Source organism: Thunnus thynnus, chromosome 1 (assembly GCF_963924715.1).
Source record: "Thunnus thynnus chromosome 1, fThuThy2.1, whole genome shotgun sequence".
Lineage (NCBI taxonomy): Eukaryota > Metazoa > Chordata > Actinopteri > Scombriformes > Scombridae > Thunnus > Thunnus thynnus.
Genome location: NC_089517.1, coordinates 5465997 through 5493614, shown reverse-complemented (window position 1 = coordinate 5493614; position 27618 = coordinate 5465997). Strand labels below are relative to the sequence as shown.

Here is a 27618-nt window from a genome sequence, read left to right as displayed (position 1 = left end):
GTCAAATGTTGTGATTCATGGTTTATAGACGGTCCGGCTTGGCAGAGCTTAGAGTCTATTTTAGTTTGTTTCTGTCCCACTTAGCAGCAGCTGTTTGAGTCACAGCTGTTTGAAAAGTCCCTTCCCAGAACAATCCACTCGCTTCCCTCTAAATAAGAATATCTTGCTGTTTTTGTCTCAGTAAACTACATTTATAGCCCGTCATTCACCTCTGAGACCTGGTATATGTCTACTTATCTCAGACTGTTTTAAATCAAAACTATCCAAGAAAGTTTCAAGGAGACGAAGATGAATTAGCAACCATGACAGGAATTCCTTTTACAATTAAAAACTTACATAGTTTTATTACTTAGGCTATTTTTAGACTCAATATATAGATCGGATTACCTTTAGACCAGCAAAATAGTAAAAAATAAACAGTTCAGAGTCTTTGAAACATTAGTTAGACTTTCACGTTGGAAAATACAATTAAAACAAACTGTGTCCTAACTGAAGACTTAATAACAAAAACATGAACAATGCAGCTAATTAAAAGACAAATTTAAAGACTTTCTTTTTACTTTCTAGTCAAAATTTGAGATCTGAGATTGATAAATAGGTTATATTTCATGCCCAGTTCTTTCTATTTCTAGCTGTATATCATAATATAGCCTAATCATTATTTCAATAAGAGCTGCAGCCATTAATAAATTAAATGATTAGTCGACTGACACAAGTTGTGATAATTGATTCATCGTTTTAGTCATTTTTTTTAAGAAAAAGTGATACATTCTGTTGCTCCAGCTTCTTAAATGTCAACATTTCCTGTGGGTAAACTGGGTAATGGACTAAACAAGACATTTGAGGTTGTATCTCGGTACTTTCTGACATTTTAAAGCCGACAAATCGATTAATCGCTACTGAGATTCGTTCATTTACGACTTTTGCAATCTCGGACAGCGGATTGTCCGACGGGTTCCTGAATGCATCATGAGCCACCAGATGAGTGTAGGTGTTGAGCTGTAAGGCCGATCCTTCCTTCATCTTCATCCTCATCCGCAGCCCCACAGCAGCAGCAGGAGCAGCAGCAGCAGCAGCAGCATCAGCACCGCCCCTCCCTCAGCTCCATCCGCACCTCTGACGGACGGTAAGACAACTCTCCGTTTATTCTCCGTTAAAACAGCTTCACAAAACGGCGGAAAACCTGCTTCTTTTTCTGGTTAAAGACGCGTTAAAAAAAAAAGGCAGGCGGAGAGTGACTCGGAGGATGACTGCTGGACTGGTGGTGTGATCCGGCTCCGCTGCTTGTTTTTTTTTTTTATACATCGTTAATCTGGAGCGTCTCACTGCAGGCAGATGGTCGAAATCACTGGAGGAATCTGCCTCTATGAATCTGTATTGACAGTAAATGTGAGGATTCAAAAACCATATTCGTTGTAGACTTTTTTTCTGAGGCCGTGGACTACATATGATGTGAGTAAAATTATGGCTAAATCTTTTCACTGGATGCTGCACTTGTTTACATATGCTGTTACTTTCATATGAGAAGCCTGTTATGTCTCGTTTATTACAACAATTTTCAGATAGGAAACATGTATTTATGACGCATTTTAGATGATTATGTACTTTCCTGTATCAGAGCTATCCTACTGAGGTCATCAGTCCTAACTCCCCCTCAGCACAAACACGTAAAAATTACATTTAAATGTGTATTTTCTGCACATGTCATCACCCTACACAATGGTTTCAAACGCTAGGAATGTAATTAGAGTGGAATCTCTTTATTTTGTATGTATTTGTGGCTTAAAAACAGTCAAATCTATGAATAAAACCCCTAAAAATAGAAGATCTGCCTTAAAATAAACTCATCATGTATAATTTATGTGCATTTGTTGAATATTTCTCCTCCTTTTAGGTTGTTAAAACATGCAAAATACTTAAAAACAAGACTTAAGACATGACCTCGTTGTCCTTTACTGTAGCTACAGCTTCCTACTGCTAAAGGTTAATTATATTTTATATTATAGCAGAGGATGATGATGCAGTTGTGGTGTGAAGGCCTGAAGCCTCTCTTCTTATCAGCTACCAGTGTAAACAGCCCGTCTGACTCATGTTCACATTTTAACCCGCAGTTAATGTTCATTTGTCAGGGCACGAGCTGCTCTCAATTCACTTCAGTAAATTTAGGTGACCTGATTTATAAGGTGGTGAAAAAAAACACACAACACAACACAACACAACACAACACAACACAACACAACACAGTGCATCTTCTGACCTGAAGGCAACAGCTGAGACTCAGTGACAGTGAAGCTGAGTTTCTGGTCTACAGCAGCGGATTCACTCGTGTGTAAACTGTTCAGGGATGTGGATTAGATTGCACTCCCCAAATAACCCCAAACTTATGCAACTGACTAGACAAAAAAAAAAACGTCTAAAAATAGAAACTTGACTGACAGCTGTCTTCAAATCAGGCGAAAAAAAATAAAAATTTTGAGTTTTATTGACATGATGGAAATGTTATATTTATCTGATGTTCAGTGCTGAAAGAATTAGTCGATTAATTGATTAGTCGCTCGATTCAAATAAGGGACGACAGTTTTGATAATTGACTTATTGTTACATTTATTTATCAAACCGTTTTTCAAACTAGCTTTTTCCTGTTTTATATCATTTGTAATTCAATATCATCGGGTTTTGGACAACAATTATTTCATTTAACCTGCTTATTCTGATGATTTTTATCTATAAAATGTCAGAAAACAGTGAAAAATATTAAAATATTTCAGAAACCGGAGGTGACATCTTCAGATTGTTTGTTTTTGTCTGACCAACAGTCCCTAACCCAACGATATTTATTTAACTATCATATAAGACAACAGGAGAATTTTTGTCATTTTTACTTGAAAAATTACTTGTAGCTGATTAATTTTCTGTCAATCAACTAATTGATTCATCGTTTCAGTTTTATCAGATCAGGGTCTGAGAAATAATTTTCACAAGACTGAAAATATTAATCGACTAATGGACAGAACATCAATAATAGTTAGTTGTAACTCTACTGTTGTAACTAAATAACCCAGTTAACTAGTGCAGAGCTGCAACTAATGATTGTTGACATAATTGATTAAGCTGTAGGTTATTTTCTCAATTAATTGATTAATCGTTTGGTCTATAAAACTGAAAAATGTCGATGAAAACATTTGTCTGACATTCAGTCCCAAAAATATGAATTAACTATAATATAAATGAGCAAATACTCACATTTAAGGACACTTGATCCATCAAACGTTTAGAACTGTTGTTTTAAAAGTGACTTGATTGATTATTTGATTATCTAAACGGTTGCCGATTCATTTTCTTTCAAGCGACCGATCAATTAATCGACTAATCGTTGCAGCTCTAAGCAGGCGGTTTATTATTACTGCCCCTAACTGGAGGCTGTCATTGAAACGTCCTTGAACAGGCTTCATCTTTCACACAGACTGAAGGGTTTGGACGTGCAGGTCGGGGCAAGAGGACAGAGCGGAGCAGCTCAGGTCGTCGGCCATCTTGTAATAATGTTTCCAGATTCTGTGACGGAACTCGTTTCAGGACGTCGACCGAATGAGATCAGATTGTTTTCTTTCTATTATCAGAATCTCCCATAGACAAACCCATCCACCTGCTCCTCCTCAGTAACCCCCACATAGTGCGCTCGGTGAACTCCCACAATGCCTCAGGGCGGGTGAGGCAGAGTGCTTAGCTCAGCGGGATCAGGCAGGGTGGAGCGTGGTAACACTGGCTTCCCTGCAACAGAGACAGTTGTGTGTGCTGATACTCGAAATCAGCACAGGCTTTCTAATTCTTAAAGCAAAAAAATCCACCCTGAAATACTCGGCTTTGTGCTCGCCGTGTACCTTCGGCGTTTGATAATCAAAAAGCAAGGACGTCCTTCCAGAGCTGCCTTTATATCCAACAACTATACCGCAGAAATCCATCGAACTAGAAGCACAGAGATTGATTTCTACACCCGCAGTATCGCCTCAAAAGACAAGTGCTTTGAGGAAGAGGAGTACAAAAACCTGCTTTCTCACTTGTACTAACTGCTGCTGCCTTCATGTAACCGACAGCACAAGGTCTGTTCTCTAAGATCAGAGGAATTATGGGAAATGCAGGAAATTATTAAAGGATAAGGCTGCATTTTTCTATATTTTTCTTACAATAAATCTCATGTGCAGAGCCAAACTAACAATGATCTACTAAAAAGTATTGTGTGTGTATCCAAAGCTTATTCCTCTGTGCTGTAAACCTCCGTTGTTGTCCAAATAATATCAAAAGCTCATCAATGAGCCACACTGTTGCAATGGGCGACTTGTTCCTTCACCACAAAGGAAAGAACATGTTCTTGGACACATTTGTACATGAACACTTTTTAGATTTTTTAACCCTCCTGTTGTCCTCGGGTCAAATTTGACCCATTTTCAAATGTTTTTATATCAGAAATATGGATTTCTTTCATCTAATTGCCTGAAAATCACATGGATGGTTCCATACCACACACTTTGCAAGTAAAAGTAATGAACACTACTTTCATTGAATTTTAGGTGTTTTATTAAAATTTATAGCATCTGTGGACAACAGGAGGGTTAAAGAACTTCAGTACAAAGTCAAGAGGTTGTGATATGTAGCACAACAAGCAAGTGAAACTCTGTAAACAGAGCCGTGTTCCCACACATGTGCAGCGGCATCTGCTTTACACAGAACTACTCTCTGGAGACTGAAAATCTGATCACTGTTATTAGTCTTTGGAGCCATTTCTAACCAAACTAATGTGACCATAATCTTCAGGGATGAAGGAACATGTCTCCCTGTGTGGCGGTGTGACTCATTGATGTGTTTTTAATAGCTTTTTGGACAACGATGGAGGTCTACAGCACAGAGGAATGAGATATATCAGGCTTTGATACACACAAAATACTTTGTTTGGCTTCAAACATGAGATTTATTGATAATAAGTAAAATATAAAAACATCAACAGTCTTATCCTTTAACAATATTATAGGTAGATGAGACCAGCTGAGGGAAAGCTGGTACTATAAAGTAGTAATGAAATGATTAATCGCAAGAAAATTGATTAACAGCAAAAAATGCACCAAATGTGTATTAATCCGCAGCTGAAAATAGTCCCCAATAAATGCACTATTGAATAACTAAAAACTACAGTGTCCAGCTCTTTGATGAGTCTTGAGGAACTATATATTTGTGACCCATTTTTAAAGATTTATCTCTTCAGTGGAACCGATGGGCTTTAGGCTGAGAGCCAGTCAGAAAGTATCGACACATTGTTGGTTTTGGGTCTTTTCATTGAATTAGTTGACAATAAGAAAAACACAAACCATCACCAGTCTTATTCTTTAAGATGCTCTTATAGCACTGTAAGTAAATACAGTATGTACAACACATGGTGTGGTGAGTAATAGGTCGTTGGGATGAAACGGAGGACTATTTTAAACATGTTACTGTTATATAAATCCACAGGCTGTTTATCTCTACAGGAGAAGGTTCTACAGTGCAAATTGGTTTCTGTTGCTGCTAACAAGCTCTGTTTCCTGGTTACGTGAGGCAAGACCTTTTTTTTGCAGCAGGTGGTAAATGGAAGAAATGAAATATACTCGTCATATAGCTCTGTTGTGTGACATTTTCAGATATCATAAAATGAAGTAAGCAGCACAGCGGTGTAGAGGTTTGCACTGGTTTGAATCTACAGGCCGACTGGGTTTCCTCCCACAGTCCAGATACATGCAGGTTAGGTTGATTGGTGTCATTTACTGGCCATGTTTCCATCCAAATGTAGCACAAATTTTTATCCAAATTGCCAGAAAATCTCCAAAAGAAAATGGTAATTAATGCATGTAAATATTAGGAGTTCATCAAGATAAACAGTAGGTGGCGCTACTTCTCCAGTTGGTGCCATTAAATCATTGCAGAAGAAGAAGACACAACAATATTAAAAGCGTGACAGTCAAAGCTCAAATGATGGAAAATCATGGAAAACGTGATGGAATTATGACATTTCTGTTAGCTTTATGTATGAATTTGAGGAACGTTACAGTCTCCTCGTCGCTCCACACAGATCTGATGTTTATTTATTCACTAAATCTGTTTCTATTGCACTTTATCAATCCACCAATTTTTTTGGGACATACTTCCACTTTTTCATGGCTAAATTGAAAATGAGCATTTAAAACAGGTGGAAGGAAACGCATTTATTGAAATTCCGTCTTCCAGTCTCGTGTTCAGTGTTGCGAGTCTATAATCGGGGGTGAAAGCAGCTCTCGGAGAGTCCAGCTCAGTTTTGTGCTCGCTCATGCTGTGAGATGCAATTACACTCTGATCTGTATCTGTTCACACCGGAGCTTTGCATGTTCCCATCTCACACAGACCACCGATTGATGGATCACCTTCAAATTGTCCCGAGTGCACCTCTCCACCCCGAGTGCTCATTTAATTAAGCCTGTTTGCTGTCAAGTTCCCAAAGCATTCAGACTAATTAATGACGTCACACGTTTATATACTTAACATCGTCTACGGCTTAAGAGAAGACAAAGGTTTTTGTAATAATAAGTTAATATAGATACTTATTAAGAGTTGAATTTAATTAAAATGGACAAATAAGTGATTCTACAAGTATTGAAATATTACTTTTAAAGATAAACTCAGCGTTACTCATTAAAGAAACATTAACTTTTGATCCAATTCACACTTTAATCGGAAGGTTTTTATGTTTCAATGTTTGATCCTGACAAACTATTTTCAGTTTTTTGTGTCAAATGTCATGAAAAACTACAGCAAACATGAAGCTCAGTGGCTGCTGCATGAAACTGGAGTTTTATTATACACCAGTTTAAAATAAAACCAACCAAAACCATTAAAAAACAGTTGCTGAATTCATCCAAAATGCATCGACAGGACATATTTTGATGTGTAGGTATGAGAAATTGTCGCCTTTAAACTGTTTTCAGAACTTTTTCAAGCTAAATTCTCTAACGGACAGCTAACATTGTGAGGAAAAGGATTAGTCTGAGTCAGGACCGAGTCCAGTTTGAAGTCTTTCCTGAAGGGGGTCACGTTCAGACCAACACTAGAACTAATCAAACAACACAGCCTCCTAATTCATGTCAGTGAGACGATGGAGATGCAGACGACTCTGATGAAAAATGCAGGTTTCTCCTGCAAACGTGTTCAAACTGACTTTTGCTGCAACACAATCCAAAGTCCTTCTGGCAATTCATCTTAACCTCATGATCGTTGAGATAGACAACCAGTCTGTCTAACAAGAGCAACAAATCCTCCAAATTAAATAACCAAACATGTCTTTTGTCCACATAATCCAGAACGACACATTTTCTAATCTGGAGCCCCTCTCGGCTGTAATTGGCAGGACAACATCATTTGTCTGTTTTCCAAAACTGTTCACTGTTAAAAAATAATGATGTTTTATGATGTGACAACTCTGTGGTTTATGTCTGGTTATGTTTAGGCACCATAACCACTTGGTTAGGTTTTGGGAGAGATCATAGTTCGGGTTAAAATGATCAGTTTGTTAAGGTTAGAGAACCATGGTGTGGGTTAAAATGATTACTTCCTTAAAGGTAGGCGGCCCTCATCGTCATGGCTACAATAATAATAACCGTGAGGTTCAGGTTAGGGGACAATCATAGTCATGGTCTTAACTCAGGGTTGGAAACAGGAAATGAACAACAGTCTCCTGTGGCAAAGTCCGGTGACCTCTTCACATAATTTGTGGCTATAAATTGACATCATCTGATTTCCTTCTTTGCTCCGGTCGTAATTAAACAGCTGATAGATGGTATCTGTCACTTGGACATCAGTACAAGTTGTTTTGGGCCAATGACTTGACATATTCTGTTGTTTTTATGGGAGGACAGACTCTTCTAGAGACAGAAATCCTGTCTCATGTTATGATAAACTGTCTTATAAGACTTCAAACTCATGTGAGTTATATAAATTAAATGTACAAAGTACTAAAACTGAAATTCCTGGATCATATTTCATTGTTTCAACAGAAGCAACAAGCTAATGCAGCTACTTTTTAAACACATAGTACTGTTTTGGGTCTGAACACCAGCTTATTCAGCCTAACATGAAAGATTTTGAAATACATAAGTTTAATGAACAATTCATTATACTTCTTTGGTTATATACAGTATCTTTATAAATATAAAAATGACTTCCTGTAATAAAGAACATTTATGTCAGGCAGCACTTAATGTCATGAAGACTCCTGCTGCTCTACAGGCTTTAATTCAGCCCTTTGATTATTTCCCTGAAGGTTCACCTGAACACTGCGTCACTGTTAAAACCTCCGACAGCGAAAGCAGCAGGTACAAATCACCTGCATGTCACCGTTATGTTCCTCCGAGGAAATGTACATTTTTATCTCTCTGTATGTCCCTGTTGCTCGAAGTCATGATTCACTTTTATGTTTAATATCATGCAGTTACAGTGTTGGGTCTGTGTGCGACACTGGTTTATATGTTCTGTACAGTCTGATGGAAGAGGAGTTAACTGATCAATCAGGGCGGAACAGTGATTTACTAAAGTACTTATCAATCACACTAAAGAAGAAACATCACCTCTGCCTCAGTTACACAGGGATGACGTAACCATTCTGTTATCATTGTTGGATTTTTGTTGGTTATTTTCCAAACTGACATCGTCCTTTACTTCCTGTACAAAATAGTAACTAGTTACATAAAAAATGCTGCTTAAAAAATATAACCTTCCAACCAAAAGAAGAAATAAGATATAAAATATCAGATTCATTGGCCAAATATGTTAACACACACAAGGAATTTGGTACGTTAGAGTCTCTCAAGCAATACAGACAATATACATATTATTAACAGACAATACACAATATATAAACAATCTACAGATTATATAAAAGACAAACAATATACATAAAGATAAAGTGTGTGTGGTATTGCAAATTAACAACAATGTTCATCATGTATGGGAATTAAATTGTGATGTATTAGTAACTAAATAATACTGTATTTGTTGATGTGAAACAGGATGTAATAACTATCTAAAGAAACAAGAGTAGCGATGGCAGAGCAGAAAAAGGTATCTGGTATAAAATGTCGCTCACTGTTTCCCAAGATGCAACCTAAAATGTCTCATTTTGTTCCCGACAAACAGTCCGAAAAACCAAAGATATTCAGTTTAGCATCACAGAGGATTTAAGATGCCAGAAACTATTCACATTTGAGAAGCTGGAAACAGAGAATGTTAGCATTTTATCTTAAAAAATGTTTGATCGACTAGCCTAATCGTTGCAGCTCTAGTAATTACTCTAGTAAACACAGAACCCAGCAGTACTTCAACAATTACTTAGAATGTAGCATTAGCCAACATTAGCTCCAGATACATAGTGAAGTAGCTAGCTTGATTAGCAGCAAGCTAGTCAAAGAAAAACTAAATTCTACTTAAAGGACAGTTTCACAATTTTTCAAATCTGTCTTAAAACAACAGTCAGGTGTCCATATAAACAGTGAAAGAGGTTTTCCTCGCTGTAATCATTCCTCCTGTTCATACTGGATATTAAAAGATCCTTCAATGTAAGTGATGGAGGCTAAAATCCACAGTCATTTAAAAGTTGATGTGAAGCTTATATGAGGCTTCAGCAGTCTGAGTTAGTCATATCAAGTGGATATCTGACACATTTACAGTCTTTTTAGCATCAAATTCCCTCTTTGTGTTTCCTCGGACAGTGTTTCCCTGTTGAGCTGCGGTGGAAGTATAGTAACAAAAAGAGGGACTTTGGAAAGATATCTACTTGATCTGACTCATTTGAACAACTTCATATTAGCTTCAGATAAACTTTTAGATACATTTTTGCACAGAAGGAGGACTGTAGATTTTGTCCCCCATCACTTCCATTGTAAGGTCATTATGAAGGGATCTTCTAATGGTCAGTATGAACAGGAGGAATGATTACAGCAAGAAAAACATGTTTCACTGTTCATTTGGGCTCCTTTAAGACAGACTTGAAAAATTGTGAACACGTCCTTTAATCATAAATCAACCATTATAAAACAGCTGTAATAAAAAGAACACCTACAGATACTTTAATGCTCCAGCAGTCGTCTGTCAATATTTGCTGAGTCACAGATCTGACAAAATGGTGGACGTAACAATGTCCTGTAGAAACTGCTGTAGATCTGTGCCAGTAGGGGTTGCTATAGCAACCGAATGTTAAACCGAAACCAGCTGAAACCTGCTGCTGGTGGCTGAACAGACAGTAATTATCACCACTCTTTATACGTTGTACACTCCAGCGTGAGCAAACACCGTTAATAACCTCCACTCATTATATTCACATTCAGCTTTCCCCACTGAGCTTAATGGCCTTCTGAATGACTCTGACCTGTCGTAACGAGGGCAGCTTATTGCTTTTATAATAAAGGAACAGAATCGGTTATCATGCTGCCAAAATGAACCAGCTTACAGGTTATAAACAAAACCCGCTGCCAGCTGGACAGTGAATGAGCAGCAACCTGCCAGACAACATTAATTAGTTTGTTCTTCAAAGCTTCTGTGGCCAATTATGTTTTTATATACTCAGCCCCATTTGCATTTGTTCATCTTAGTTAAAACTTATAGCTTACAACACTTTCGCTTATGAAATCCTCCCGAATCCTTGCTGGATAAACTGAAAAATATGTTGAAGTGTTTGTAATGAAACTAAGAGTCAAAATATACGTAATTTCAGCCGCTAGGGGTCTCAATCAAAACAACAACAAAAGATGGAGTGTGATGACGGTGTGTAGTAGCAAGGGATCATGGGAGTTGTCTTCGTTCACCGGGATAGCATTACTCCGGTGTTAATCGTTCAGGATGTTTTTACCCTCAGAGGTCTCCTCCTCTCCAGAACAAACGGACCCGGAGATTACAGGTAAAAACACTGAATAAAACTGTTTCACCTAAAAAAAAATCAGTGTTTCTCCGACGATGTTCAGCGACCACCGGACATCCGGTACGGGCTGTTAGCTGAGCTGCTGCTAACACTTGTTCGGTTTATTTCTCTTATAACTTAAGATCCAGACGTTCGGTCGGTTTCTCCCGGGAGCCGAATTATCCGCAGAGGTCTCCTCCTCTCCAGAAACAAACGTACACGCAGATTAAAATCGTTAAAATACTAATTAAAGCTGTTACACCTAAAAAAATCAATATTTCTCCGACGATGTTTGGTGACCACCGGACTTCCTGGAGGGGCTGTTAGCCGAGCTGCTGCTAACGTTTGTCCAGTTTATTTCTCTGATAACTTAAGATCCAGACGTCCAATGACTAAAATCCTTCTTCTGGCTCAAAGATATAGTTAAAAGTAGTTTCATTTATCATGAAAATGTGGCTTAAAACTGAATAAAAGTCGATTTATAACAGTTTCTGTGGAACAACCACAATGCTGATGTATTATCTTGTATGTGTGTAAGTTACTCTTTGGTAGACGCCATTGTAGCGGACAAACACAGCGCCGCTGTATGCATCTTGTGTGTGTTTACTCTTTGGTAGAGGAGGTATGACGTCATTGACATGCGACCAAATGAAACGGTCCGTTACTTTGATTAAATTACAGATTTCTCTGGGTTTGAAAATTGTTGGAAACATTTGGAATAATGTCAGTACACAACTCAACAACATATATAACATAGGTCTAGTTGTTTTTAGACATTTTAATGTGGAATAATTACATATTATACATTTAAACTGAGTTATATTTTAATATTTTCACAGTAGAATATGGTCTGTATGTATCTTCTCTCTAATGTAGCACTGAAACACCGCAGGCAACATTTTCCCTGTTTTATTTTTAACTGCGGTGGTTGAGCAGTAGGAGGATGGTGCCATTGTGAAGTGACATATATGGAACATGGTCTACTTTTACCGTGGTGAGGTTCACAAATAAACACACACTCGCAGTTGACATCCGCCTCGGCCTCAGGTGGCATCTCGGCACGTGAAGCCATGGCCTCCGCTTGACTGTGAGTGGGCAGAAAAAAAAAATGTGTCGCTGCCAGTTAAGGATGATAGCGGCTGCAATTCACCTCCCATCATGCACCGGAGGTACAAGTGTGTAGGCTCTCGCTCTGCTTTGGATTTATTCCTTAATGCTGCAAACACCCCCTCACTATTAGACATCTCACTTCCATATTCAAGAGTAGAGAGAAGCTTCTCGTTCCTTAAAGCTCAGGGAAACAAGACAGAATACATGTGCTAGAGGTTTGTGTTTATATGTGTTTCTACTAATATTAATAAAAATATTGTTAATCTTAGACAGAATTGACAGAATGCAGTAAGAAGTCTGTTTAATGTTGCTGTTGAAGTTAATCTATGCATAAAATGGGAGAAAATTGTGGAAAATATCCGTCACATCTTCCCAGAGCATGAAGCAACATCCTGTTTTGTCAGACCAACAGTCCCAAACGCAAAGATATTAAATTTATTATCATAGAAGACAAAGAAAACTGGCAAAGAACAGATGATGGAACCAGTGAATGTTGGGTATTTTTTACATAAAAATGATCAACAACAATTTAATCTGTTCTCAAAATTTATGCCCATTAATTTTCTGTTGAACAATTAATCAATTAAGCTTATTTCAGTTCCCAGAATCAAAATATCTCAACTCAAAATGGAAAAATAAATGATCTGAGGTCTTTATCACAGACAAAAAAGACAATGAACACAAAGAAAGCAAACAAGAAAGAATGTTTTTGTAAAAAACAGTTTCCAAAGAATTATAACTTTATTGTCTTCACTGTGTGAAATTTTGCTACAAAGGAAAACTACATTATATCCTATAAAATCCTCATCTATACTGGTGTACAGAGAACATCTTGTGTGTGAATCATCTCATCCTGTTTTGTGACTCATGTAATTCTTTGAGGTTTATTATTTCCTAGTATATAATGTTCAGGATGTATTACACTGCATCTTTTACAGCGTACATATATCATTTCTTAGCTACAGGCAACACTGACCATTCATTCATCATCCAGTTGTTAAGGAGACAGTCTTACACACCAACCATAATGTGTGTGTGTGTGTGTGTTTTTCTGTGTTTTGCCGCTGCCACTTTATCCCCTCAGAGCCAACAAGACAAACAGAGGGTCACAGTTCTACCAGCATCCACGCTGCCCCGCTTATCCTCCCATTATTAGTCCTTGGTATTCAGCCAGATGAGAGGCTCGAGCCACAGAGGCCCAGACTGCATTTTGTCGAACATTTGTTTCCATGATAACAGTCTGAATGATTTGTGGGCACTGAAGTGGTTTCGCAGGAGATTGTCCTTGGACATGTTAATAACTAGAAATAGGAACGAGAGGAGCGAGGCGGTTAATAAGCTTCTCAGACATGCAAAGCGTTTATATCGGATGGTTCGAGTGGTCGTGTTTTGGCACAACACAGAGGATATGGATTAGAGAGCCCAACCCCCCCCCTACTGTTGGTCATTTTATTGCCTCACTAACATTACTGTACATCCACCTGCTTTTATTTGCATTTTCAGTTTGTGCATAAAAAATTGAAATGTTGAAAAATTCTAAAAAAAATACCAAAATGTTGCAAGAAAAAGTTTGTATGCTTGGTTGAGGTGGAAAAGTCGCTGATAAATGCTGATGTACATGAGTCATGTGACTTCACTGAAGAGAGATGAAAGAGATGAAAAATAGCAGCAGATCTGTGTTAATTAAATTAAATTAAATTAATACATGAAACAAACAGAAATGTCATATTTCCACCATGTTTTTAAATATTGTTTTTCACCATTTGAGGTTTAATGACGTCATCTGGTTGTGTTTAACGGCCCCTGACTGGAGAATTATCACCACCAGCTGTTTATCTCGACAACCCAACGGCTGCGGATGGAAACGTGCATTAATTCTAATTTTATCTTACCGATTTTCTGGAAATTCCATTAAAATGGGAACCTGGCTTGTGACAATCACAACTTCATCATCGGCTCAATAAACGATCAGACACAGCTGGGTTCTCGGTTCTAACTAACAGAAAACAATCGACTGAAATGTTCCTGTAGCAAGTATGAAAAATGATCAAATATACTTTGTCACATAGTTACACTTGTTTACTTTACATTCTTTGATCAGATATTGTCTTGAGTTTGGTTTCTGATAGCTGGTTCCATTTGGGATCGGTTCCCAGTTGGTTAACGAATCTCTTATCAAACATTTCAGCTTGTAATTTATCATCTTTTATTCAGATTTTAACTTTCAGTGTGGTGCTGACTGTTGTTTTATCCAGTTAAACATGATATTGCGTAAATATCATTTCCTCAAACATCACTGGCGGCAGATTAAATCAGTTGAAGCTTATTAACGTTAATTCCACAACAGCTATAACAAAACTTTTAGCTGTCGTCTGAATAATGTGCTACAGTGAAAAGAAACACGTCAATCTATGGCTGCGAGTCGACTCTTCAGCGCCAACAACATGGTGGCGATTCTTCATTGGATTAAAGACTTTGTTATGTTTCAGGAGTATTTCTGGTTTTGAGCTGCTTAAATGTTAAATGTGGCTCCATCCATCCATATCGTATCACATCATCATTATCAACTAAATAGTTTTGCACATGGATCGCTAATATTTGTAGCAAGTAGTTAGTAAAAAAATAAAATGTAAAAGTAAATATGCTGTAGATGTTATTACAATGTGTCAGATATGTTTGTAACATTCATGTTTAATCAACATTTCATAAATGATGAGGTTCTTTTTCAGGTTATTTTCAGGTTATTAACATTAATTAAGCTGCCGCTCAAAACTCTAGTGTTTCTGGTATTTCAGACAAAATTTAAACCTTTGAGTTTTAGTTACTTATAACTTAAGTTACTTGCAAATGTTGAAATTGAATCTGATTAGATTTAATAAGAGATTTCAAACTATTTGTTTTTGATAAAAATGCCGTTGAATCCTTTGTAGTCGTGAACTAAATCAAGAAATCACAAAATTTTACTGCATGTAGGCAAATTCTTGTGTGTCTTTTTGTGTTAAGGCAACATTAGACACTGTTGCATTAAGAAGTTTAGCATATTTTAAAAGGGCTTTTGAGGAAAAACATGGAAAACAATGGTATTGTTACAGAGAATCAGGTCTTGTATTTGCACCAGTAGCATAAAACTTCAAATGAAACCCGGCTTTAGTCCGATAACAGATAACACTGAGCCTGATTTTATTCTTGTTGGTACAATTTGTCTCACATAGCAGCAGCTGTTGTCTTATGTGAGAAAGCTGTATTTGCAGTTTTTAAGCAAACCTTAAACTTGAATATTATAAAAAAGTGTTTTAGTCCAGATGTTTAGGAGCCGTCTCTCAGCTCACAGCCATGTTCCTCCTGCTGAGACGTTCCTGTCATGACATATACGTGATATATTCTGTTATGACTCCAGTGGACAAATGAGGGTTTGTTCTCATCATTAGCACCGGAGAGAAAACGTTCCTATCAGCTCTCCGTTTTATGAGACGATGTCGAGGTCGTTTTATCTTGATTCCGGCAAAGCACATTTTGTCTTTCAGATATCTCCTCTGGTGTCAGGACGGCGCTCAGATTAATGTGATGTCGTAACAGTTAAAGGCACTAAAAGAGATGAGATAATGTTACACTGCTAATATAAAGAACATCTCTGTGGTCATTCAGCCCTCCCTGGAATAAAGTTATCGTAGGCAGATACTGTACTGAGGAGGCTAGAGCTCTGAATCTGATACCAAGATATACTTTTAATATCTAAATGTTATTACAAATCAAAATAATTGTTGCCATTCACATTTTTTGCCATTAAAAGATCAGATAATAAGATTTAACATAATAATGCTATATATATTTCTTTAAAGGAGCACCCCACCAATTTACTATTGCACTTCTGTAACATTGTCGGTTTCATGATGTACAGTTTAAACAAAAAAAATATCAAAATCAATGCAGCAAAACCAGAGATATCGTCTTTTTTATTCCACATATTCTTCTACCTTGTCAAAATCCGGCGCCTACATCACCCACAATGCAACTCGACCGCTGACAGTTCAGCCAGAGGTTCAGGTGTGTTACGCTAGTAGCGGCTAATGTAGCGTGGAGCTGCTAGCCTCCAGCAGAGAGGTCTGATAACCTCACTTCTTTCTAACTCCAAACCCTCAGATTTCTTTCATTTTCAAATTTGTAGTCTTCAGCCCCAACTGACGCTGACTCAAGTGACATCACTTGATGCTCTTTATCAGATTTCCCCTCTGGAGACACAAAATGATTTATACTTCTTTTTTAACTTCCTTTTTTTTACTGCCCAACACCTGGAAACACACTTTGGTTGTTGCTCTTTAACAGCTTTAAACAACCTTTATGATTAAAGTAGTACTGATGATTTTACAGTATCGAGAAAATCAAATCTATGACACAGGAGACATTTTTATAACTATTGAAACCTCCTTTAATTGGTGGATCCCATCCTTTTTGGCTTGTGACACCTTAAAATAAAGTTGTTGGGACCTCTTGCCACAAGGTGTGTATACCTGTGAATGGTGAAAATTTAAAAAGAATAATTATCTTCTTTTCTATCCTGTTAATCATCTCACCATCCATCCTCGAAAACATCATGTCGAAATTCATTGCAGGAGTCCAACGATTTTTTCCTTTGGGACCGTCCTCAAAAGTGGGATGGATGTTTGAATTGTTGACATACTCGACAGCTGTTTACTCCAATTATTGCTCGATCCACTGTTGGCAGCAATATTAGCAACATTCAGCCACAGTTTAAACAGTTTCTGTCACTCTGTGTACTGATGTTGAGTGAAAGCAGCTGCCTGTGAGAGCCAATAAGCTGCATCTTTGGGTTTAAGAACATCTCTGCCGATTGGAATAAATACATGTAAAAGTGGCCGAGAAAGTGCTGAAACTTTATAGTTCGGTGGTCGTTTCATCCACATCAATAAAACATGCATACTCCAGGATCTCATAGTAATCAATGAGCTTCCAGTCTTTTCAGCAGCACTCATTAATTCATTAAAAATACAACCTCCATGCTGCATACATACATACATACATACATGCCTTCGCTCTGGTTTTGTTACTCTCACATTCAAACCGTCTCCTGGGTTTCAAAAAGGAAACTGAACCACCATTTCCACTCTGCTTGCTTGCTTGATCAGCAGCTGAGCAAATTCAGATTGTTGGTGTGTTTTTCAGAGAATGTGGCAGTAAAAACAACAGCAACTTTAAACTGGGCCACTGCGTGTTTACTCACTAAACAGCCGGCTGATCCGACGTTGGCCGTTCGCTCGCATAAATTGGCTCCGTCGTTCCCCCCCAGATGCTTGTGAAACTGTTATAAAGGGGCAGCTCTTCCAGTGCCTCGTGTTATCTGTGACTTGTTTAATGAATGTAAAGTTCTCTGACCTAACACGCAACCCCTATTATATTAAGGCATGTCATTTCCTTCCTGAGCACTTAATTTATGTATTTCACCTGTCATCGCCCTTGCCTTTCTCTTTTTCAGTAGGGAAAGGTGAGATAAACACCGTGTGACAGCTCCTTCAGATTTTCAAGGTGGAGGAACAGCTAAACAACATCTTTCATGCTAAATATAGATCCCCCTGATGAAGAGCTTGCATGCCTATAATGCTGCTGCTGCTGCTTTGGCACTTGCCTTCACCTCCAGTACCATGCGATGCTGCGTGCATACTCTCATGCAGTACGAGCTTCCCCTCCCCTCTCACAGACAGAAATGCTGCAATGCGTCTCCCTCAGCCAGGACTGGGTCAGTGTAACTCGGCTAGCAGCAACAGCCAGAGAGAAGCGTCCCCATAGCAACAGCCAATGAGGCTTGTGGCTGAGGGATTTTTTTTTTTTTTTTTGCATTATTGTTGTGATTGTATATGAAAAGAGCATATTTGCAGGATTAAGCTCATCTGTGGTGGGGAGGGGGGGGAGGGGTTTAGTTAACACCACTGGAGAAATAAGATGGCAAGTGAGCAAGAGAGGAGACGGGGCGGGGTTGAGGATGTTTGTGCACAGCCATATGTGGAGGGTAATTACAGTGAGAAAATACTGTAAGACAGGGTGTTGTGTTGCCAGTGATTGATCCTGATCATATTTTTCATTCTGAGCAACATTGGTGTTTCTCTTCTTATTTAACCAATCAGCAGACAAAACTGTTTTTCTTTAGAGTTCTATCACAAATCCTATACGCTGTTCATTAAAGCACACATCCTAAGCAGCGTAAATACAGTATTAGCATGCAGTCACTTTATAAAGGAGGCCAAATTTCCCCCCAAAACAGTTTTAAAGTCCAACTGAAATTTAACTGCATTTTTTTTTGTCTACTACAGCAACATATCTGCTCTGTAACTCATCCTGTCATCAGAAACCAAAAGGGAGAATTTTATGTTTTAAATTCTCTGACTTCATTATGGCGCCCCCTAGTTTTGGATCATTTCGATTAAATACTGTTCCATCATGTATCTGGAGGTCTTATTATGACTCAGCCAGTCAAATCTTTACATAAAGCGATAACGTGTCGTTCTGTCATCAGTAGAGCAGATGGTCACACTGAGCCTGATTGCATCCTGCTACACAACACAATAGCCACAGACTCTGAACAACAACCCACATTAGCTTTCCTGCTAAAGTCTCCTTCTAATCTAACTTACACACATGAACACACGTCTTGTCCTGCAACTTAGCTTGTTGAACGAGCCACCAAACAAACATTCACCGCTAATGTCAGTTAGCAGCCAGGCAGCTAATTAGCTAAGTAGCATCTAAACATACCTGCAAATGTCACTTCGGACCCATTAGATGCTGGTTTGGTCGTCGCTCTTTAAAGTTTAGTATTGTAGTCATAAGGTTTTTTGTCTCTGTTTCATGTAGGCCAGCGGATTCTCCAGTATCAGAGTGATGTCCTCGAGACAGTGGTGTTGGTGAACCCGTCAGAGGAGACCACTTGTTCAGAGGTGAGTCACAACCGGACGACACTGACTAAACAACCACTGGGTGACGATGACCAGATGCTCTGGTATTAGTAGTTATTATTTATTAAAATCACAATGAGGAGTTTCAGACCACAGTGTTCAGTCTGGGTTGAGCTCGGTTTCAAGTGTGAAGAACACAGCAGCATCTGCTGTTCATCATTTAGCCCCAATGGGAGGTTGATGTCTTTCCTGCTAGTGATCATTACTCGTTTGATTAACAGGAAACACTTTGTCACTCTCAGCTGAAGCACCACAGTGTGAGACACTCTTTAATATTCTGCCTATAAATAAACCCTCTGCCTCAGTGTGAATATTTGTCAGGTGTTTGGCTTTCGAACGCTTAAAATAAGCTAACCTTTTAGTTTTCGCTATTGTTTTTGTCTAATGTAGTATAATGGAAAGTCAATTAATGATTAAACCTGAGGTACTAGTCAAAAGTTTGGACACACTTTCTCATCCAAGTGAATGGAAAGGTGTGTTTGTTGGGAAATACAGTGTACCATTCATTTATTCTACATTTAACCTTTATTCTTAATGCTTCAGCAACTTCAGCTACTTTAAAGACTCAATGAATTGTTGCTGAATAGAGATTTTACAATCAAATTGTGTCTAAAATATCTATTTTTGCTCCTTTTGCTGAGATTGACATGTCTAAATAATTCACTTGTGAGTGGCAGGGACAGAAACTGTTCAACTATTACGAGTAATTTTAGACTGTTCTTCAAAATGAATGCTCAACCTTTCATCTCATACTCATTGTGTTGCAATATCTACTTTGATATGGAATCTTTAAAAATGTCTTCTCTCTTTGAGAATGTCACTCTGAAGTGCCATTACTACTATTATTATCACTCAGTGGCTCACTGTTGCCTGGATGACATATATTAGGGGACAAATAAAGCAGCTCTCAAACCAAAAATAAATATTAGTTAGTTAGTTTTGTTCTTTGGAGATCCTAGAAAACTCAAACTTTACAGAACAGACATGTGGTTACTGTCATATCAGTAATAGATAGTTGTACTGTTGAGTAAAAGTCAAAATAACCCCGATCTCAGTTCAATGGCTTGTATTTTGCTGCTCCAAAAAGACTTCCATCAGTTCAGCTCAGTTGTACTTTTGTTTTAATGATTCATGGAAGATTTTTTTATTATTATGAAGCATTAATGTCAGCAGTGTTTATAGTGGTTATTCTGTACTACTCTCTACCCAGATCCGCTCTCTGATCACTGACCTTGCTGGAAATAAGTTGCTGATACTCAGCGGCCAGAACTCCGAGCAGGGAGGTGACATCCTGCTGCAAGGTGGAGCCTTCACCTGGCAACACTTCTCCAACATCGTCTCCGACCCTCAAGTAAGCAGAGTGTCAAGTCAAGTCAAGTCAGTTGTATTTGTACAGGCTCAGGGAGTTTTACAATCTATACAGCAATACAACATCTTTTATCCTTAGACCCTTGATTCGGATAAGGAAAAACTCCCCCAAAAAAACCCATAACAAGGTGCACTTCTCTCCAAATACTTAACAGTGTACATTTATGAAAGATAACATAAGCACATCTATTTTAGTTTGATTCTTCTTGTTTCCCTGCGTCTGTATTCACAGGTGATTGAAGTCCTGTCCAGGGCCTCTTCAGAGCAGCCGTCCAGACTTACTGTTTCCTGTCAGGGAGACGGGGGCTGGAGCTCCCTGGGCCAAAGCCAGGAGCAGCAGCCACTCCAAAATCTTATGGAATACCGCCTGAACCCTGAACCCCACCTGCCCGACATGGACGGAGTCACAGAGTTCACCGAGTATGTCTCAGAGACAGTGGACGTGCCATCGCCCTTTGACCTCTTGGAGCCACCGACCTCCGGAGGTTTTCTGAAGCTGTCCAAACCCTGCTGCTACATCTTCCCTGGAGGCAGAGGAGACTCTGCTCTGTTCGCCGTTAATGGATTTAACATCCTGGTGGATGGAGGGTCTGATCACAAGTCTTGCTTCTGGAAGCTGGTTCGCCACCTGGACAGGATTGACTCTGTTCTGCTCACCCATATCGGGGCAGACAACCTTCCTGGCATCAACGGGTTGTTCCAGAGAAAGATTGCAGAGCAGGAGGAGGAGCGTAACCAAGGATCTGGCTCCAGCAGCAACGGTGACTGGATGAAGAACCTGATCTCTCCTGAGCTCGGGATCGTGTTTTTCAACGTCCCAGAGAAGCTTCGGATGCCGGAGTCAACTCTGAAAGTAAAGCGAAGCATTGAAGAAGCATCTCTTACATTGCAGTACCTCAACAAGCTCGGTATCACACCAGAGCCTCTTCACAGGGTCGTCAGCAACACCATTGAACCCATCACACTGTTCCACAAACTCGGAGTCGGAAAGTTAGAGATGTATGTGTTAAACCCTGTAAAAGAGAGCAAGGAGATGCAGTTTCTAATGCAAAAATGGGCTGGAAACAGCAAAGCCAAGACCGGGATTATGATGCCAAATGGAAAAGAAGGAGAAATATCCGTCCCCTATTTGACATCAGTTACTGCTCTCATTGTCTGGATTCCTCACCGTCCCACAGAAAAGATAGTCAGGGTGCTCTTCCCAGGAAATGCACCACAGAATAAAATCTTCGAGGGTCTTGAGAAACTGAAACACCTGGACTTCCTGCGATACCCAGTGGCTACCCAAAAAGACATATCCTCCGGTGCACCGCCTCCCATCATCAAACAGACTAAAATGAGATCAAGAACTGACAGCAAAGAGAGTCTCAAATCTTCACCCAAACCACACTCTAAAACAACCAAGAAGGAAGCCAGCGGGCAGGAGGAAGAGTCCAAGGCTGAGATCGTTAAAGAGAACAAAGTAGAAAAGAAAGAAGAGAAGAAAGTCAAAAGCGAAAGTCTAAAAGCGACCAAACAACAGAAAAACAGCGAGGTGGCCCCTGTGGGAGTGAAGACAGAGAAAAAGAAAATATCCAAGGACAAAACCGCCAAGCAGGAGAAAGCCTCCAAGATGGATGAAAAGAAAGACAAAGAAAAGAAAGAAATCAAGAAAGAGAAACGTGAAGTAAAGAAAGATGAAAACATAAGAAAGGAAGAGAAAAAAGAAAGTAAAGCCAAGGAGGATAAAAAGAAGGACCCAAGTAAACCGGAGCTGAGAAAAATCACTAAACCTGACCTGAAGCCGCTGACCCCTGAAGTGAGAAAAACTCTGCACAAGGCCAAGACTCAGGCAAAGCCCAAGACAGACAAAAATAAAGCAGTTAAAGAAGAAGCAAATGACAAAAAGCCAGTCCCGAAGAACATCCCTGAAGAGGTCGCGGCAGCGGCTCTGGCAGACAGGTCCATCGTGTCGTCCCCCGAGGACCTCACCGAGGACTTCGAGGCTCTGAAGCAAGAAGAACTGTCCAAACTTATTAGTGAGCCAATACAGAATGATGTGATATCTGGGCGTTCAATGTACACAGATACTAAAGTTTCTTCCATAATTTTCCCTGATGAAAAAATTATACCCCCAACCACTGAGATAAAACCTGCTTCACCCATATCTCCTGTCAAACAAGAAGATAACGATGGCAAGGGTGCAGCCACTGAAAAGAAGGATGCAAGTGATGGCTTTGACAAGAAATATGAAGAGGAGAAAATGGAGAAATATGACAAATATCCTGTAAAGGACGACATAAAAGACAGATCAAAGAAGAGTGACAGCTCAGAGGAGGAGGGGGATGTGATTGAAAAAGCCGAGTTCGAAGGAACAGAAGACGACGAGGTTCTGAAGTACAAAACAGACGAGACAAAGAAAGACAAAACTGGAAAGGAGTGGGACACCAAGCCAACTGAGCAAAAACCAACCGCAGCTCTGTCTGGACAAGCCGCAGCTTCGGCCTCTGAGCAGTTCTCCTTCATCCAAGATGAGACCATCCCCGGTTACTCCGAGACTGAACAGACCCTCTCTGATGAGGAGATCCACGAGGAAACAGAAGATAGGATCCCACAGCTACGATATGATGTGGGCTCCTATGACGTCTCCGTCCCCGATGTCCCCGGTACCTTTGACTCCATGCAAGGTATAAAAGAGATGAAGAGCTCCGTCGTGTCTGATGTCGCGGATGTCAAACCAAAAGCCTTCATGGGAGCTCAGGAGCCCGAACTTGCACCGTACCCTGCCATCATCGCTGCTCCTCTTGCGGAGGAAGAGCACATCTCCTCAGCAACATCCATCACAGAATATGACAAACTGTCCTCCTTCGCCACATCTGTAGCCGAGGACCAGTCCATAACCTCGGTGACGGCACCTCAGACCGAGGAAGTCGGGAGGAACTCTCTCATGCTCGACACCATCAACAGTATCCCCTTGCGTGCAGAGGCCGCCCATGGGAAGGACTATCTCCACTCAGCAGGAACCATCTCACCCACCTCCTCTCTGGAGGACGACAAATGCTTTAAGTCTCCGTCCTCTGATGAGTACCAGCCCCACATTCCTGAGATGGAGGGCGACGCAAAGATCACAGCGGTCCACGAAGAAGAAGACGACGAGGAAGACGAGGACGAGGACCAGACTCCAAATGTTGACATACCTCTGGGGAAACTTCAAGAGGGCTACGAACACGCAACCTCCATGATGCTCCAGGAGAAAGAGAAATCCCCCTCTGCCGCTATTTCTCCTTCTCCCTTCGCTACCACGCAGTTTTCTCCCACGCAGGCTGTCAAAGAGAACCAGGCTCTCTTTAGCACAGAGGGATTTAAGACTGGTGCTGAGATAAAGACTGTTTCACCCCCTCCATCTTTCTCCCCCGGGTTAGAGTCCCACTCCAGGCAGGAGAGTGAGGAAAGATGTCTAAGTCCAGATGATAGCACGATGAGACTGGCCTCGCCCACACAGTCTGTGCCTACCAGCAGCGGCTACTCCCCAACAGAAGACAAACCTTTTAAGTCAGAAGATAAAGACGAGGCAGTGAAAGCCGACACCCAGAAAACAGAAAAATCAGTCACTGTGTCTGACAATACCTCTTTCATTGGTCAGCCAGGCGATAAGACAGCATTCGAAGCTTCCGAAGAATCCGATGAAGAAGATGAGGATGAAGCTGATTTTTTCGCCAAAAAGGATCTACAGCCTACCGTTAAGGCTAAGCTTATGGAGGCAAAAGAAGGTTGTTTCCTGGACGATGACTCCTCCTTTGTGGCCAAATCTGCAAAGATAGAAACAGAAGTCAAGACCTCAGACAAGACACAGGTGTCCTTCAGCACAGATGAGAAACCAAAGGTTCAAGTGATGTACTCAGATGAAGACGAAGATGAAGATGAAGACGAGGTTGACGATGTAAAAGATTATTTCCCGGGTGAGGTAGGGTCTAAATCGTTATCAACAGATCAAAGCAAAGCAGACTTAGAAAAGGACAGTGCAGAGAAAACAGATGTCGCTTCTAAAGAGTCTGAGAAAAGCGTTCATTTCGATCTCTATAATTTCCCAGAGAAGGAGAGCAAAGAAAAGGCCTTATACATAAGACAAGACACGCCTTATGTGCACGGCAAAACATTCTCATACGGCGACTTTTATGACAGCAAAACAAGCTCAGTGGACTCTGATTTATATCGTCACGAGTCCTTAGATAAGACGGAGAAGGACGTAGCAAAGGGTGAAGTGGATTCGCAGAAACACAAGTCCCCATCCCCGGTTCAAGACATGGACAAGATGTCAGAGAAGGATGGATTTACCACCTCTTATGGAAAAGAGTCCTCCATCCCATCATGGTTGGACTCTAAGAGCACTCCTGCTATTCCTCCATTTGAAAAAGAGGTCAAAGAAAAGGAGACGTTTGAATACAGCGCAGGTAGCCGATTCCCGTCAGTGGCTGATAGACCTGAAGCCTCATCCACTTCCTTATCTGCAGAAAAAGACTCCTTCTCCTTTAAAAGCCAGACTGACAGCGCTAAGCCCCCGACATACTCCTCAATGACAGCATTTGATGTCGACAAAGCCGCTGCCCCAGGCTACAGCGAGAAAGGAGCCTGTTTGGAGGTTGATATGCGAAAACTAACAGCAAGGGATGAGGAAGATTATGATGATGACGAAGTCGTTGATGAGGATGATGAGGAGGAATACGAAGAGGAGGAGGAGGAGGAGGAGGAGGATGAAAGCACTGTTGATTCCGGTATGGAGAAAGGTGCCAAAGAGAAGTCTGAGAAGGAAGTAAAAAGTCCAATCAGTGAAATGTTCGGCTCAAACAGGCCTGAGTTTATGATTTCCATGGCTGGATACGGTTATAACAGTCAGGGGAAGCCGAGCGTGAAAGAAAGCATCTCTAGCTCTCTCACAAAAGCTGAAGACAAAGATGCTAAGATTGACTCCTCATCCCTCAGTGGAAAGCCAATGGATTTAGGAGCTACGGGTTTCTCCGGCTACTCGTCCGGGTTTGAATACTCGTATGGAGGTGGAGAGAAAGACTTGTTTTTATCCAGTCAGACCGCAGACAAAGCTAAAGGGGATTTCACTTTGAAATCAACAGAGGACAGTTTCTACCAGACTGACAGAGCTGATCCTGATTTTGAAAAACAGAAGACACCAGACCTTCTGAGCAAGAAGTCACTGGACACAAGCTTCCAGTATACGACCACGGCTGCCCCCGGATACTCCTCCTCTTCGGCCTACAGCTACTCCTCCTCCACCTCGGGCTCCCTCTCCACCAGCCGTCAGTTCGGAGAGGAGCTGGAGACGCCTGCCTCTGCCGAGCCTCCCTTTGAATACTCCTCCTTTAAAGAGGAACACTCACTGGTTATGGATTCTCCATTCTCCAGCTCAGCTGGTGCCAAAGACGACTATCTGGAAGTGTCTGAGAAACAAATCACCACGACAACCACGGCTGAGTCTACCTCCAGTTTAGCCCGCTTCTCACCCCTCAGCCCGTTCGAGGAGGTTAAATCCTTCCCTTCACTATCATCCGCTGCCTTTGCTGAGGAGAAGAAGGAGCATACCACTTCATTAGGTGGACTTATGGACAAAGGCCCTCAATCAGATTGCTTCTATAAGCCTGAGTGGTCTGAAGGGTCCAAGCTGGACTCAGCTGGTGGGTTTGGGGCCTCAGCAGGACTGTTCTCTCAACCCGCTAAACTCTCCAAGGATAAAGAGGCAGCCAGCGCCGCTCTGTTTGGTGTCACTTCTTCACCACGCCCAGACATAGAAGGCAAACATTACTTCGAGGAGACTGACAGCAGCGAAGAAGAGGATGAGGAGGTTTACATGCGTGAGATGACTCGGCGGTCGCCCTCTAGTGGTCTGGCTGGAAGCCTGTCATTTTCTGACAAACCTGCTGCTCCAGCTGCCAGTGAAAAGACAGGCGGTGCACTCCCTGATGTTCTCGGCTCCTACATGTCCTCACCTCTCCAGGCCAGCAAGCCGGACACAGCCAACGGCCCCACGGAGGTCAGCACAAGCTCCGCCCTCCTCGCTGGAGCAGCAGCCAGCGGTGCAGCATCAGGCCTGGCCAAGGTGGAGCCCAAAGAGGCAGCAGGAGGATGCAGGAGCACTTACGAGTGGGAGATACCAAAGCCACAGATAGGAATGATGCCCGGAGACTCTCCTCCCCATTATCGTCACGATGATGAGTTTGAAGAGGAGTGTGAGATGGAGCCAGAGCACCCGGCCCGCCCTCTTTCACTCTCTTCAACCGATAAGCCTTTCCGCTCGCCATTCTATGCTGAAGAGTGCAGCCGAGGAGGGCATGACGACGACGACGATGATGACAGCGATCAGGATCTTGTTGGTGATGTACCCATGGGAGCCACCTCCTCTTACGCCAGCCGCACCTCTCCAGGATATTCCTCCTCTGAGTTCAAACAGCGCAAAGAAGACCTCTCACCTTCCTTCATCAACCCCAGCATGCGGCAGCTATGCAGCGACGACGACGACGAAGAGGACGGACAAAGAAGCGACCAATCGCAGGAGGGAGATGAGCACGACTTGTCAGTGAAGAGAAGGGCTCACAAACAGCCTCACCATCACCAGTCTCACAGCAGCTCTCTGCACCAAGCCGGCGGCATGTCGGCAGGGCTGGGTCTGGCCACGGAGGACACACCGCCCACCTCCGTCAGCGAGTCTCTCGCCTCTCAGTCAGACTCTGATGTGCCTCCAGGAACCGAGGAATACCCCTCTGTCACCGGTGAAGGCAACATGGACTCAGATGAGGATGCAGACTACATGCCTGTTGATAAATTATCTGCCACAGGAGGAGGCAGCCATCACTCTACTACTAGGAGGAGCCACGACCCTCCTCCCGCACCCCTCATGGACCCCTACCCTCACCCTCCACGCCCAGATGTTTGCATGGTGGATCCTGACTCTTTGGATAACAGCTCGGTTAAGAAAGAGACAAAAACCAAAGGCCTGAAGAAGACCTCCGGGAAAACCAAATCATCTTCCCCAGCCAGGCGTAAGAGGTCTCCCATGCCCGTCAAACAGACGCCGTCTCCACGCAGCGCCTCGATGAAGAAGAAGGAGGCGGACAAGAGCTCACGTATGTCTCGTCTGTCAGATGGACAAGGCTCCAAAGACGATGACCTCTCCAGGTCGAGCTACAACCCTGGCAAGGGGCTGACCAACGGTGTCAAGAGCAGTTCAAGTGAGCAGAATTAACTAAA

At 41.2% G+C, this 27618-nt stretch overlaps 1 protein-coding gene across 1 annotated transcript in view; it reads left to right on the top strand.

Annotated features, from left to right (window-relative positions):
* Window positions 1–1052: 1052 nt before the first annotated feature.
* map1aa (microtubule-associated protein 1Aa) overlaps window positions 1053–27618 on the top strand; it is a 31467-nt gene continuing 4901 nt past the window's right edge. The window contains exons 1-4 of the mRNA XM_067607905.1: window positions 1053–1126; window positions 18917–18999; window positions 20228–20368; window positions 20618–27599. Coding sequence (XP_067464006.1) covers window positions 20741–27599 — 6859 coding nt within the window. The 5' untranslated portion in view covers window positions 1053–1126; window positions 18917–18999; window positions 20228–20368; window positions 20618–20740. The remainder of the gene's footprint in view (window positions 1127–18916; window positions 19000–20227; window positions 20369–20617; window positions 27600–27618) is intronic.